At 39.3% G+C, this 13,612-nt stretch overlaps 1 protein-coding gene across 5 annotated transcripts in view; it reads left to right on the top strand.

Annotated features, from left to right (window-relative positions):
• The window catches only part of LOC111864186 (zinc finger protein castor homolog 1), a 183,393-nt gene that overhangs the window by 142,133 nt on the left and 27,648 nt on the right, over positions 1-13,612 (top strand). For 3 of the 5 annotated variants that reach the window (XM_023851257.2, XM_023851253.2, XM_023851256.2), the window contains 6 exons: positions 960-1,288; positions 3,306-3,525; positions 7,704-7,977; positions 9,964-10,126; positions 10,868-11,056; positions 11,174-11,188. In XM_023851257.2, coding sequence (XP_023707025.1) covers positions 960-1,288; positions 3,306-3,525; positions 7,704-7,977; positions 9,964-10,126; positions 10,868-11,056; positions 11,174-11,188 — 1,190 coding nt within the window. The remainder of the gene's footprint in view (positions 1-959; positions 1,289-3,305; positions 3,526-7,703; positions 7,978-9,963; positions 10,127-10,867; positions 11,057-11,173; positions 11,189-13,612) is intronic. The other 2 variants (XM_023851255.2, XM_023851254.2) reach the window with 2 other exon arrangements.

Here is a 13,612-nt window from a genome sequence, read left to right as displayed (position 1 = left end):
TGAGTCATGAGGTGGGAGCGTTACTTCTAGACTATGGAGGCCACTAAGCAAATATGTAACGTTAATGAGTAACGGTTTCACAAACAAATGTGTTCCCATGGAAAGGATTGGNCTGCTGAATTTTTCACTGCTTCGTTTCCTTGGACATCTGTAGCCTCCCCGTGAGCAGTAATGATCGCTGTACCATCTCGTTCTTCCATCAGGGCCCCTTGGTCGGTAGCATGAGATATTCCTTCCCCATATTCTGTTGCAGCAACTTTTTGGTCCTCTTGCAGAATTATGTCATCTCCACTTGTAGTATGACTTGTTAGAAGGCGTTACAAGGGAATGACTGCTTGAAGACACAGCAGACTGAAAAGAATTCACATGTGATGTAATGGTTTGTAAAGTATGGAGACCAGCGATGACGCTGTAATTAAGTGTAGTCAGGAGTCATGTGTTGAAGTGGTCAATAAATCCAATCTTCAATCCAAAACTAATCTATAATCACTCAGAATTGTGACAATATTAATGCAGAATTATATTTACTTTTTTTTGTTGTTGTTTAGATGTGATAATGGTCTTCTGCCATCTTTCCCTAGGTTGCCTTATGCATATTTGTCGTCCTAGCCATAATATTTTAATTTTAAGTATATTCTTTAACTTTGAATACTTTAAATAGCAGGATCACAATTTAATGTGGAAAATATTTAATAGAATTTATGATTGGAAAGTCAGTAGCCTGCTACCCTTCTTATACACCTTGTCCTTTATGTTTCTGTGCTTTTCATGTTTTTTTTTATTCCAATTTATATGTTAAACCCGGTAAAGACAAAGGCTTAAAAATCAACTGAACCCTCTGTACAGTTTGGAGAATGGTTGAAGTTTAATTGTTTTGTTGAACATAAGTAATCTCATTTAAGTGATACATTTTTCAGTTTAAGTTTTATAAGAAAATTTAAGGTTCTTTTTGCTTTTAGAAAAACACAAGACATATCACATCAAGGATGAGCAGCTAAGTCGAGATGGCTTCAAGAAGTTCATGAAGCATGAGATGTGCCCTTTTGACAGTTGTCGCTTTTCCCGTGTTTGCAACCATATACATTGCATCCGTACAGGATGCAACTATGTGCTGCATTCCAGTGGACAGCTCTTCAGCCACAAGCGCAAACATGAGCGACAAGACTCTGAAATGGCCTATCGGAAATTCAAACTTGCCCAGAGCATGATGAAGACTTTTGCTGGGAGTAGTGACAATTCCCAGCCACCACAACTTAGTCCAAATATGCTTCAAGCATTCAATGACCAGGTGAGAAGATAAGTTATGTACAGGATGTACATAAAGTCCGGGAACACTTTAAATTATTTATTGCACAAGAACTACAAATTATACATGTCACTTTGAAGAGAAACTCTGAAAGTTTGTATGTTCCGCCAATGCGCGTAATTCCGTCATTTGTCGATAGTCTGCGTTAGTTGCAAACATGGTAACTTCAGGTGCCGAGAAGGCTTTCTGTGTGTTAGAATTCGACAAAAACAAGTGTGCTACACATGTGCAATGAAAGTTTAGGACCAGGTATGGTAAGAACCCACCAACCAGGAAGAGCTGTTTACCACTGGCACAAGAAATTTGTGGCTACAGGTTGCTTTTGCCCAGAAAAGAAGAGTGGACGTCCCGGTGTGAGTGAAGAGGATGGGGAGCATGTAAGAGATATTCACGAGGAGTCCAAAGAAATCAGTGTGTTGAGCATCCCGTGAACTCCAAATGCTCCCAATGACAGGGTGGAAAGTTCTGTGCAAGAAGTTGACTATGAAGCTTCACCCCAACTTCATGGTGAAGTTCGTGAATACCTGAACACGGAGCTGCCCAAGTGATGGATCGGACGTGCTGCAGAAGGGGATAGATGTTTCGTAAAATGGCCTCCACGATCGGCAGATATCACTCCATGTCATTTTTTTCTATGGGGACACATTAAAGATCTGGTGTATGTACCGCCTTTTCCACGTGATGTGGGAAGCGACTGCCACAGTTGACAAGGCGATGTTGGGAAGGGTATGGCAAGAATTCGATTACCGTGTGGACGTCTGCTGAGTCACTCATCGTTCCCACATCGAAAGTTTATGAGGTAGAAACAGACTTTCAGTTTCGCTTCAAAATGACACGTATATTATATCTGTATAATTTGTAGTTCTTGTGCAATAAATCATTTAATTTGTTCTCAGACTTTATTTACACTCTCTATATAGTCACATTCATATGTATTCATTTGATACAATTATAGTGTGGGCCCATAAATATAGTATATATATATAAGCATATTGCATATCATGTGTGCTACTGAATCTGTGGTAACAAGATCCCTAAAGTTCTTGACTGTAAGAATGAAATGAAACTGTACTGATGCCACAGAAAGAAACCCCATGGACCAACCCTTTCCACATATCTTTCAGGCTGTTCTGCTTCTTCCAGTGTATTTTCCTATATTGCTCTCCAGTTGTCTAGCCATTCTGTCTGCAGGAATGATAATATTTGCTAGTGGCAATTAATTTGAACTGGTTGACTTAGGCCAGAGGATACTGGAGGGGAATACAACAGTGGGCATAAATAGGGAAGCCTCATGTGTATTCATCCTTCTTATCCAAGAGACTTCTTTCTGTACCCTTATTATAGTTGCTATTTGGAACTTAAGAACTCCGCAGTAGATTGAAGGCGTTACGGTGGGAACTAATAAAGTCCATTTGTTAATTGGCATAGTTTCAGTCTTACAAATCTTATGATATTAACTGTATGTGTAATGTAAATTTATAATTCAAGAATAACATGTAATTTACCTTATAGTTTAGTGTACTAGGTTCATATGTAGATGGTCAAAATGTTAAATAATTACAGAATGTTGTTATCATTTGGAGAAGAACCTTTTCTTAAGGGCAGATTTTGTATATATTAAATTTTATGTAACCTCAGTGTTTCACATTATCGCAATATATGTAATTGTCAACATTATTTCATACATAATTTATAACATACTTGTATGTTTGTAAAAAATTTCATACTAGAAATCAAAAAAATTGTCATTATTTTCGTCCTCCTCCTCCTGTCTAATATTTGGCCGATAGAGACCTGTTTCTATGTAATGCTACTAGCTACATATGAAATAATTGTACATTATAGAGCAATACACATTTTCAGTACTCTGTATTCTCTCTTGCTTGCTCTGTTTCCCTTTCCCCCTCCATCCCTTCTTTCTCTCCACATCATGTGTTAGTTCATTTGTAATTTTCGCTTTTCTTTGTTTGATGCATTATTTAATATTGTTGCATTTCAGTTGAGTCAGCAGTCTGATGGTTCACTGAGCTCATCGATGCCAGCGTCAGTAATCCAGCAGGGGCCAAGCTCATTGAATGCTGGTGCAGCAAGTTCAGTACAGGAAAGCAGTCAACCTCATAGCAATGGTGAGGCATCAGGTGATGGTGGTGGCAGACAGTCTCCAACTGTTAGCATTCCTCCACCATCCTTTTCAGCAAAATTTGGCCATACTCTTTCAGGTACAAGTAGCCATGATTTGTAGGATAGTATAGCTACTGTTATGGGAGCAGCGAAATGTCAAAGTACTGAATGAACATAACATCAATGGTGTCTTATTTTGAAAATAGACCTGACAACAATGTGTGCTTTTTGTGTATAAATATATGTACAGGGTTATTAAGAAAAATGAACCAATTTTATTACGCAATATTTTATTAAAGGAAAGTAATACAAAACTCCAGCCAAGTCACAAGTATTCTACTCACAGTCAACTTTTATTTCCTGTCTTACAAGTGTTCAATGTGGCCACCACCTGCAGCATGGGCAACATCAATGCGATAAGAGAATTCCTCCCAGGCGCGTATCAGCATATCACGATACTCTGAGTTAATCGCTGTTCTTATTCGATGTTTAAGGTCATCGAGGTTAGTGGGTAGCGGTGGAACATAAACATGATCTTTTACATATCCCAACAAGAAGAAATCACACAGGGTGAGGTCTGGGGATCTCGCAGGCCGAGCACAAAGAGCAAGGTCTTTGGCCCCCTTCCGACCAATCCATCGCTGAGGCACTTTTTCATTTAAAAAAGCTTGGACCATCAGGTGCCAATGTGGTGGTGCTCCATCTTGTTGAAAAATGAAGTCATGTGAATCTGCTTGCAATGAAGTGAAGAGCCAGTTTTGGAGCATATCGAGATAGGTTTGTCCTGTAACGGTGTTTCCTTCAAAGAAAAAGGGACCATAAACCTTGTTCTGAGACACAGCACAGCAGACCTTCACCTTAGGGGAACCTCTTTCATGCTCAAATGTTTCATGTGGATGCTCTGTTCCCCAAATACGCACATTGTGACGATTGACTGTGCCGCTCAAGTGAAAAGCTGCTTCATCACTAAAAATTAAACGTGAAATGAAGGTTTTGTCTTCCATCATCTCCAGCATCGAATCGCAAAATTCCACCCGCTTCCTTTTGTCGTCATTGGTAAGTGCCTGAACGAGCTGCAGTCTGTATGGTTTCAAATGTAGACGTACTGTTAGCACACGCCAGACAGTGGATTGAGGGATCGCAAGCTCACGGCTAGCTCGATTTGTTGACTTCCGCGGGCTCCTCTCAAACGCAGCACGGATTCTCGCCACTTGTTCCTCCGAGACTCGTGGTTGTCCTGGACTTTTTCCTTTACACAGACATCCACCANAACGAGCTGCAGTCTGTATGGTTTCAAATGTAGACATACTGTTAGCGCATGCCAGACAGTGGATTGAGGGATTGCAGGCTCATGGCTAGCTCGATTTGTTGACTTCCGCGGGCTCCTCTCAAACGCAGCACGGATTCTCGCCACTTGTTCCTCCGAGACTCGTGGTCGTCCTGGACTTTTTCCTTTACACAGACATCCACCATCTTGAAACTGTCGAAACCACCGTCGAATGTTCTTAGGACAGGGCGGATTAATGCCGAATCGCCTTCGGAAAGCACGCTGCACCGTGACAACTGACTTTGTTTTCGCGAACTCGAGAACGCAGAACGCCTTTTGCTGAGGACTCGCCATTCCGAGGGTAAACGAACAACTGAACGTTGCCGGAAGAACGACGCGACTTCAGCGCCCCTGTGGCAGCCATTCACAACTTAGATAACTCCTCTTTCAAATGGTCACTGACTCATTCCATGACGATGCTTGAGAACTGAAGCAATGCGTCATGAAATCAGTTCATTCTTTTTGAATAACCCTGTATTTTCTTACAAAGAGTAACAGTATTTATAAAAGTCACTGGCACCGAGGAGTTGACAATATAAATACCTCTGGATAGAAAGCACTACCTCTCAAGAAGTTCTTATTAAGAAACTAGGAGGAAACACAAATGCTTGTAAGTACTAACACTGGAAACAACAACTTACTGAAGAGTGCTTGAAATCATGTAGGCTGGATACAGTTTAAATATATGGGTCAGGCATGGATTAAAGAAAATATATTTTTGATTGGAAAACTGTCTCCTGTGTTCAGTATATGTAAAAAATCTATATTGAAGCCCCAAAGCATGTACTGTGTTGCCTGCAGGTTGTGTGGCAGTTTATAGCGTCTGTTCATGAAAGGATTGTCTGTTGCAGTGATTCAGTTATAGTGTATGCTGTCTTGGCTGTTGGAGACAACATTAACTTGTCAAAGTGTCATTTTCATTTGCTTATGTTTTTTAAATGTCAAATAATAACCGTGCAGTAATTGTGTAAATTGAGCCGGTGTAGGTCCTATTGAGAATTCTGTGGAAAGCCTCTGCTGTCACCCATATTCAGTTTGAGTTCTGCTTGTTGTCAAATGATGCTTCAAGGCTGAATAATAGGCACAAATGGTCTTTCATAATCTGTCTGTTATATTATATAATATACCTCACTTCACGTATTCATATCAAATTACTGTCAAATGTTAGTGACTGGACATGGAGTTTGGATTGATAGTTGTATTTATTGAATGCCCATAACTTGTAACTGCAAGTAATTATAACAGTCTGACTGATTTATGCTCTGTAGATCACTATGACTACAGCATGTATAAAGTCTGCTGTTTGTTAGTCTATCATGACTAGCCACTGCTAGGTAACGGCTGCCAACACTGAAACTCAGGACTCTAAATTGCTGACTATGATGCCCAGCTGTCAGAGTCAGAGTCACTTTATGACTAGCGGTTTACTGCCAATCAGTTGGTCTTGGCGACAAGCCCCTTGAGACTCTCAACCAGTAATTTTATTTTGCAACTGAACACTTGCAGTTATAGTCCTTATGAATCATCCTCTCTCACTAGATGATGGGTCTGTTGTTTACAGTTGCTGCTGTCCATCGTGATCACAGTAATTCTCAGGTCGGAGTCCCACAGGACTCATGACCACATTTACAGTCTCAGATTCGAGACTTCCCCAACCTGGAGGCCAAGTCCCCTTATTTATATCCCCCAAGAAGAGGGCAGCTCAGTTATACCCTCAGGCACTGGGTTCCCTTTCCGTCGCCTTTTACGACTCGCAGGGCTATGGTGGAGGTAATTCGAACCCGCATCCACACCCTGGAGGACCAGTCTGCCATGTCTTGATGCATAAATTCGAGGCGGACCGAATATAAAACACCTCCTCCAACGTTGTGTCCACTTTTTATGGTCATATTGATTGCCGCATGGGCATGAACTGGCCGAGTCGAGTCTTATGTTAGACCGACGATCAGTCGGCCAGTCTCTCTTGGAATAAAGCACCCATCAGTGGCTTACAACCAGATTTTTATTACTGTCAATTGCGGATTTGTTGATGTGGGGTGCTCTCTCTGATGAAAATACAGGTCTATCATTACAATTGCTGCTAGTCCTCACCAGCACAGTCATTCCCTGGTCCGGATCCCTTGGGGCTTTCGACCATTGATACTGTCTCAGATTCGAGACTTCTCTTTCCATACTTAGGTTGTCCAGATGGTCCACCTTATATGTATAACCTCGGCACAGACTGCCTTGAACACCGCATGATTTGTTGTGTCAGTATCTGTTGCCGCAGAAACATGTTTACTGTGCCGTTTTCTATTAGTGGCCGCCTCTATTCATTGCACTATTCCAGCTTTCAGCCGTCATGTCATACTATCATATGACCGCCTCTGTGGTCTAGTCGTCAGTGTTCCTGGCTACAGATCCAGAGGACCAGGTTTGATTCCCGGCGCTACAAGATTTTTTTTCTGGGAGGTATTGGGTCTGGAATGGGTTCAACTCAGCCTCGTGATGATAATTGAGGAACTATTTCAAGGAAGTAGCGGCTCCGGTCTAGAAAACCGAAATTAACGGCCATGGGGATCTGTTGCGCTGACGACGCGACACCCTCTATCTGCAAAAAATGGCACTAAACTTTGCCGACAAGTGGTGGTGGCTTGGTCAGTATAGTTCGTTTGTGGACTAAAATCACGGAGTTTATTTGTTTTTGTTTGTTTGTCATACTATTATTATTACTTAACAGAATTGACACGATACTCCGTAAAAAAGGTCTGCTTGCTTGTTATTGACCTACTAGAAAACTTGCATTCATGCAACATATTAATAATGTCTTACAGTTCATTACAGTAGTAACCAGAAGTTGCATAATGGCAATAATAATCCTCACTCTTACAAACATTTTGTATTCATAGATGGATAATGTACAAAAGTAGAGATATTTTCTGAAGTTGTAGTCTTTTTTATGATTGGCAGGTATTGAAGGTCTATCTGACTCAAACCCTTCTACACCGTATGTGGTGCAACCATCTTCACTTGAGCAGTCTATGTCAGCTGTGGACCTTACTAGTGAACTGTCATCGGTTTCTGCAGCATCAAACTCTGTTCCTCCCTGGGCCAGTGAAGATTTCTGGCAAAAATACTTGGCAAGGTTTGGTCCAACAGATAAGTGTGCTGGGGGTGGACAGTGTGAGATGTTGTTCAAGGAGCATTATCACTGTTTGGCTGAAGGCTGTGAGATGATTTTCAGGTAAGTAAAGTATTATTTAAAGAACGCCTTACTTACATTATTTTGATCTTCGACTTTTACATCCGTGGCTTCTCTGGCCAGGTGTTTCACTATAACAGTTTTTATTTAACACCTCTGACCTTTCACTTGGCAATTACAGCAGTTTAATACAAAATTTCGCATTCACTCTGTTCCATCTACACGGCGCCACATCCCAAAAGACTGCTTTCTTCGTAATAAGTGCTGTTTGGGATTCATGTGAAATTGTGGTTATAACTGACTGATATGCCCAAAACTGAATTCTTTCTTGCATCTTTTAATGTGAACACCCAATACCAAATTCCATTGAAATCTTTTTAGTAGTTTATAAGACAAAAAACATGCGGACGGACAGGCTTTCCCATCATTCATTTTATACAAAGAATACACAAAAGCACCATTTTGCCCCATAAGTTAACAAGCACAGTCTTTGAATTAGATTTTTGCTTTTTGTTTCTCGTTATATCGTGAGACAATGATATTACAGTTATTTCATATATTTATGGTTTACTTAAGAATGATTTCAATAGCTGTGATTTTGTAGTATCAATTGATAGAATCACTAGTGAAAGATTAATTTGGAAGTAAGTGAAAAGAAGCGTTCATGCCCCAATTTGATGTTCTCAACCAGTATTTTCCTGGAGGGACTGAGGAAAACCACGAAATATTTGTCAGAATAGCCAGTCTTTGGGCTGATTTGAATCAGAGGTCTCCCGAATGTGAAACAGGAGGGCACACTACTCAACCTCGATATATTTTATATATTCATATACAGTGGAACCTCGCTTAACGAGCACCTCTCATAACGAGTAATTCACATAACGAGCAAAACAAATTGTAAAAAAATGGCTCGCTTAATGAGCGACGTTTCGCATAACGAGTGATGAGAGGGGAAGTCCCGGATTGTGCGCTTGCTACATCAGTCTGTGTTTAGCACTTGTTCCGCTAGCATCTTAGTGTCGCTTGTGATCACACATTTTTCCAAACTTGTGTTCAGACGTATTATTTGTGATTTTTTTGTGTGCAAAGTTTAATGACCCTTGCAAAAATGTCCCCGAAGAAAAAGCCACAAAAAGACAGCCATAAGGGAATAAAAAAACCATGGAAATGAAACATAANATTTTGTAGTATCAATTGATAGAATCACTAGTGAAAGATTAATTTGAAAGGAAGTGAAAAGAAGCGTTCGTGCCCCAATTTGATGTTCTCAACCAGTATTTTTCTGGAGGGACTGAGGAAAACCACGAAATACCNATTGAAAAGCGAGAACAAGGTGTGAGCATGGCTGATCTAGCACACATGTACAATCGGTCTACATCAACGATTTGCATGATTTGGAGCTGCATTGTGTTTCACAGCAAATGTTTGTGGAGGAGAGTTTGTCAGAGGAGGAGGAGGAGGGAACAGCAAAGCAACAATCTTCTGACACAATAAGAGAAATGCTGAAAGCATGGGAAACTGTTGCATCATACATTGAGAAGCATCACCCTAATAAGGCAGTGGCTATGCGCGCTACAAATTTATTTAATGATAATGCTGTGTTGCATTTTCAGCAAATTTTGAAGCGTCGGCAAAAACAAATATCTCTAGGCAGCTTTATAGTAAAAAAGAATTAGATATGTATCATAAATAATATACTAATTATTTCGATTTTATTTTTGTTTTCTGCAAATCGAATTCTCATTCCAGATTGGTTCATTCCGCATAGATGAAAAGATGAAGATGATTCACGCTCCTAAACAATGTATATATAATTTTCTTTGAATAAACGTTATCCATAAAATTTTTTGAGTATTTTTTTTCGGCATGGAACGCATTATCATATTTTACATTAATTTATATGGGAAAAATTGTTTTGCATAATGATTGTTTCACATTACGAGTAAGATTCTGGAACGAATTATGCTCGGTAAGCGAGGTTCCACTGTGTATTAGCATTACAGTGACACTGGTTGGTCTGTGTTTCAGGTCTATGGATGGCGTTAGAGAACATGCCCGCAATCATGAGCAACAGGAGCAAGTGAGTGAAATCTTCTATATCACAGTAGAGTCAGGACAAGAAGGACCTAACAGCCAGTGTGAGGAGGATTGTCCGTACCAGCGCAAAGAAAAGCACTATCATTGCACATGGGTGAGTTTCTTGACACTTCACTAAATAAAACTGAGCAGTCTGATATGTAGCTGTACTGTAGGACAAGTAGGCAGTTCCAAGTTTTGCACTGGTGTCTTCCAGGTTCAGTGCCAAGCTTACCTTATAGGTTGTATGTTACAATTTTTTTAATTCCAACCATCATTTCACCAATTTTCTGCCACAGTCATCTATTATCACCATTCCTCAGGTTTGTACAATTCTGACTAGCTAGTGTTTACAACAGCATCCTACATTTCGCCATCATCTTCAACCGAACATTTGGGTGGTGTCATGAAAGGTAGTTTAGATTGGTGTTTTGTGTATCAGAGTGTTGAATTTTCCAAACTCAGTTAACAATTTATTTTTATGGTTTTCTGAAGATGTATATATTCAAAAGTCAACATGAAATTAGCTAACAGAGGCAATAAGTGTGTCCTGATAGAAGTCCAAGGCTGATTATCCTCACTTATTCTAAAGGATAAGAAAGAGATGGTTGATTTGAGTGAGTCCTGTGGATTGCAAGAGTTTTGCCTTAAAGAGAGTAATGATGTTTCATCATTACTAACATTTTTACAAATTGTAATTATTCCTCTTTCATATGTGCTGTGTCACAGATTTTGGAATGTTGTGAGTTTTGTAACATAATCCATGGCCTGGTTATAATTTATTGAGTATGGAAATTTTTGTATTTTATAACCATGAATTCAAGTCTTCTTAAATATTTTCGTGTTACTGTTCCAGGATAACTGCCGAGAAGTGATCCTTCCCTCTGACAAACCGTTCAGGCGCTTGGATCACTACAAAATGCATGAGTATTCACGTAAATTGAGCCTAACAAAGGATCCACTCACCATGACCCATCTTGCTACCTCTATTGATGGAATGTTCCGAAGAAAGAGAGGTCGTCCCCCAAAAAACAGGGTTATTGAGGTAACACATATTACTATTTATAGGTTACACTTAAAATGTGGTTTGACAATTGTATAGGTTTTTATTTATCACTTGAATATTAAATGAAGTAAAATATTTTTTTCCGTTTTCTTTCAGGTATGGAATGATTATGTAAGTTATTTTGCTGTCTTAGAATATTTTAAATCTAACGAGGTGGAGGGTTGGTTAATAGTGTTGTCAGAATTATTGCATGCTGTGCTTTATTAATTCCCTTCATTAACATTCATACCTCATTCATTTGACTGTAAAATGGACACTTCATTTTCTTGATACATTGAACTGTCATCATAATGAATATTCAGATAAAAAATAAATTACAAACATTTCACTTCCTGTACAATTTCTTCAGTACATGCAAGCTAGTTAAATTCTGTATTATGGACTGTATATTAATAACATGACTTTTCTTTTTTAAATTGGTTATGGATTTGACACTAATTACTCAGATGGTAGGATGATTGATTAATGTAGAGCATTTACCGGAGTGAGGAGAAACAGAAGTGATCAGAGAAGACTTGCCTCAGTTTCACTTTGTCCACCACAGATCCCACATGAACTTACCTGGGATCAGACCCAAGCTGCCACAGTGGGAAACCATCGACTATTCACCTGAGCTGTGACATGAACATAATGACATTTCATTTCAGCAGAGATGTAGTGAGAGCTGTCAGCACTTGTGATTAGTGTAATAGAATCTTAATTTCAAACTTTGTCTTAATGATATTTGAAAATCTGTGACCTGACCCACTGTGACATGTATTTTTTGCACTTGTTGTAATGACTGCTAGTATATATAGAAGGTGGCCATTCATGATGAACAGTTATGCATTAGAAGAACATCTTAAGAGTCAGATCAATACAGTATTAACTTTCATATGCCTGTGAATTGGGGGTTTTAAATACCCTGGTTCTTTGGGGCTGGCAGCTAGATTTTAACTTGGGTAACTACATTAGTTTTGGAAAAATTTAGTGCTTGGACAGCTGGACTGTACATATGCTCTCTTATGATAGTGCACCAGAGGGCCAATGAACATTAACTAACTCCGTGTTTCAAGTCCGCAAGCAAACTATACCGACTGAGTGACTGCTGCTTGTCGATGAAGTTAGTGCCCCAATGAACATTATTGAAATAATTTTAAAATGTCTAATTTGTCATATGAAATGTCTGCATTGTGTAACTTTGTCATATAAAGTCATGATTCTAAGAAATCGTTTATGTGCACTTTGTAATGGCTAACCAACTTTAGTGAAACACTTCCATATCAAATTTTAAAAAAATCTGTGATTACAGTTTGCATAATACATGAAAACGTCCATTTAGGACCAAACATTAACTGGGATTCAGTATGAATCAGTATGACTGAAAATTGGAATTACTCAAAAGTCATAGGTACAAGTAATATTGTACTTTAAACATTACTATAGTTATAACACAAAAATAAGGTTTTCTATATCCCTTTTAACTAGTCATTACTAGGTAACAGATTTCAACAATGGTTATGCCTTTACATTGTCTTCACTGTCCATTTCCTGTCAGGGGATTTTAACAGAGGAACGATCACTTCACATCACTATGTAGTCTTTGACCCAATTGTCAATCCTAAATCTCTCCCTGAAATTTGCTGCACAACTAGGATCCCCTAGTCCGAATTCTCAACTCAACTGCCTGTCTGATTCTCTTAACTGAACTACCAGTCTTGAGTCTTTATGTTATGACCGATGGTCAGTCGGTCAGTCTATCTTGGAATAAAACACCCATCTGGGGCTTATGACTAGATTTTTATTACTGTCAGATAGTTGCAGGTTTGTTGATGGGGGGGGGGGGGGCTGTCCCTGTCTCTCTGATGATAGGACAGGTCTGTTGTTTACAATTGCTAATGGTCCTTGCCTGATAAGTCATTCTCAGGTCAGGTCTGTTGTTTACAATTGCTAATGGTCCTTGCCAGATAAGTCATTCTCAGGTCCGAGTCCCATGGGACTTGCTACCACATTTTACTGTCTCAAATTTAAGACTTCCCATTTTGTTTCTTATGACTCGCAGGGCTACAGTGCAGGTATTTGACCCCACCTCCACTTGGAGCTTCATAATATAGCTGTGGCACAGACCACATAGAAAATACCTCTTCTATTGTTAAAGTAGTTGTGTAACCTAGGGGCTAGTCACAGAGAACACAGCTCCCATTGTTGCGTGGTTGGTGGAACGTGTATATCGTATACTGATCTTTACACTATGTAATAAATCCATCTGATTACAGCATAATATGTTTTCAGTGATCCAACATGTTTCAACCCTTGAAGATCTTAAGCAGGGGTACACTTTTTATTAATACTATAGCACAATCACAAGTTTTTCAGATTAGTACTCCTCATTTATAAAGTTTATGGTTAATAGGGCTCAGGTATGCAAATAAGTATGTCTTGTCTGGTAGCATTGGTCCAAAAACATTAAAAGTCTTACATATACACATTGTACACAATCCATAATCCATAGAAGACTTTTCTTAAAAGCCTTGTGCATATTTCACTTGGTCGTCG

The sequence above is a fragment of the Cryptotermes secundus genome, unplaced genomic scaffold, assembly GCF_002891405.2.
Source record: "Cryptotermes secundus unplaced genomic scaffold, Csec_1.0 scaffold2192, whole genome shotgun sequence".
In the NCBI taxonomy this organism is placed as follows: Eukaryota; Metazoa; Arthropoda; class Insecta; order Blattodea; family Kalotermitidae; genus Cryptotermes; species Cryptotermes secundus.
The sequence above is the reverse complement of the archived record's forward strand: the minus strand, read 5'-3'. Positions and strand labels throughout refer to the sequence as shown.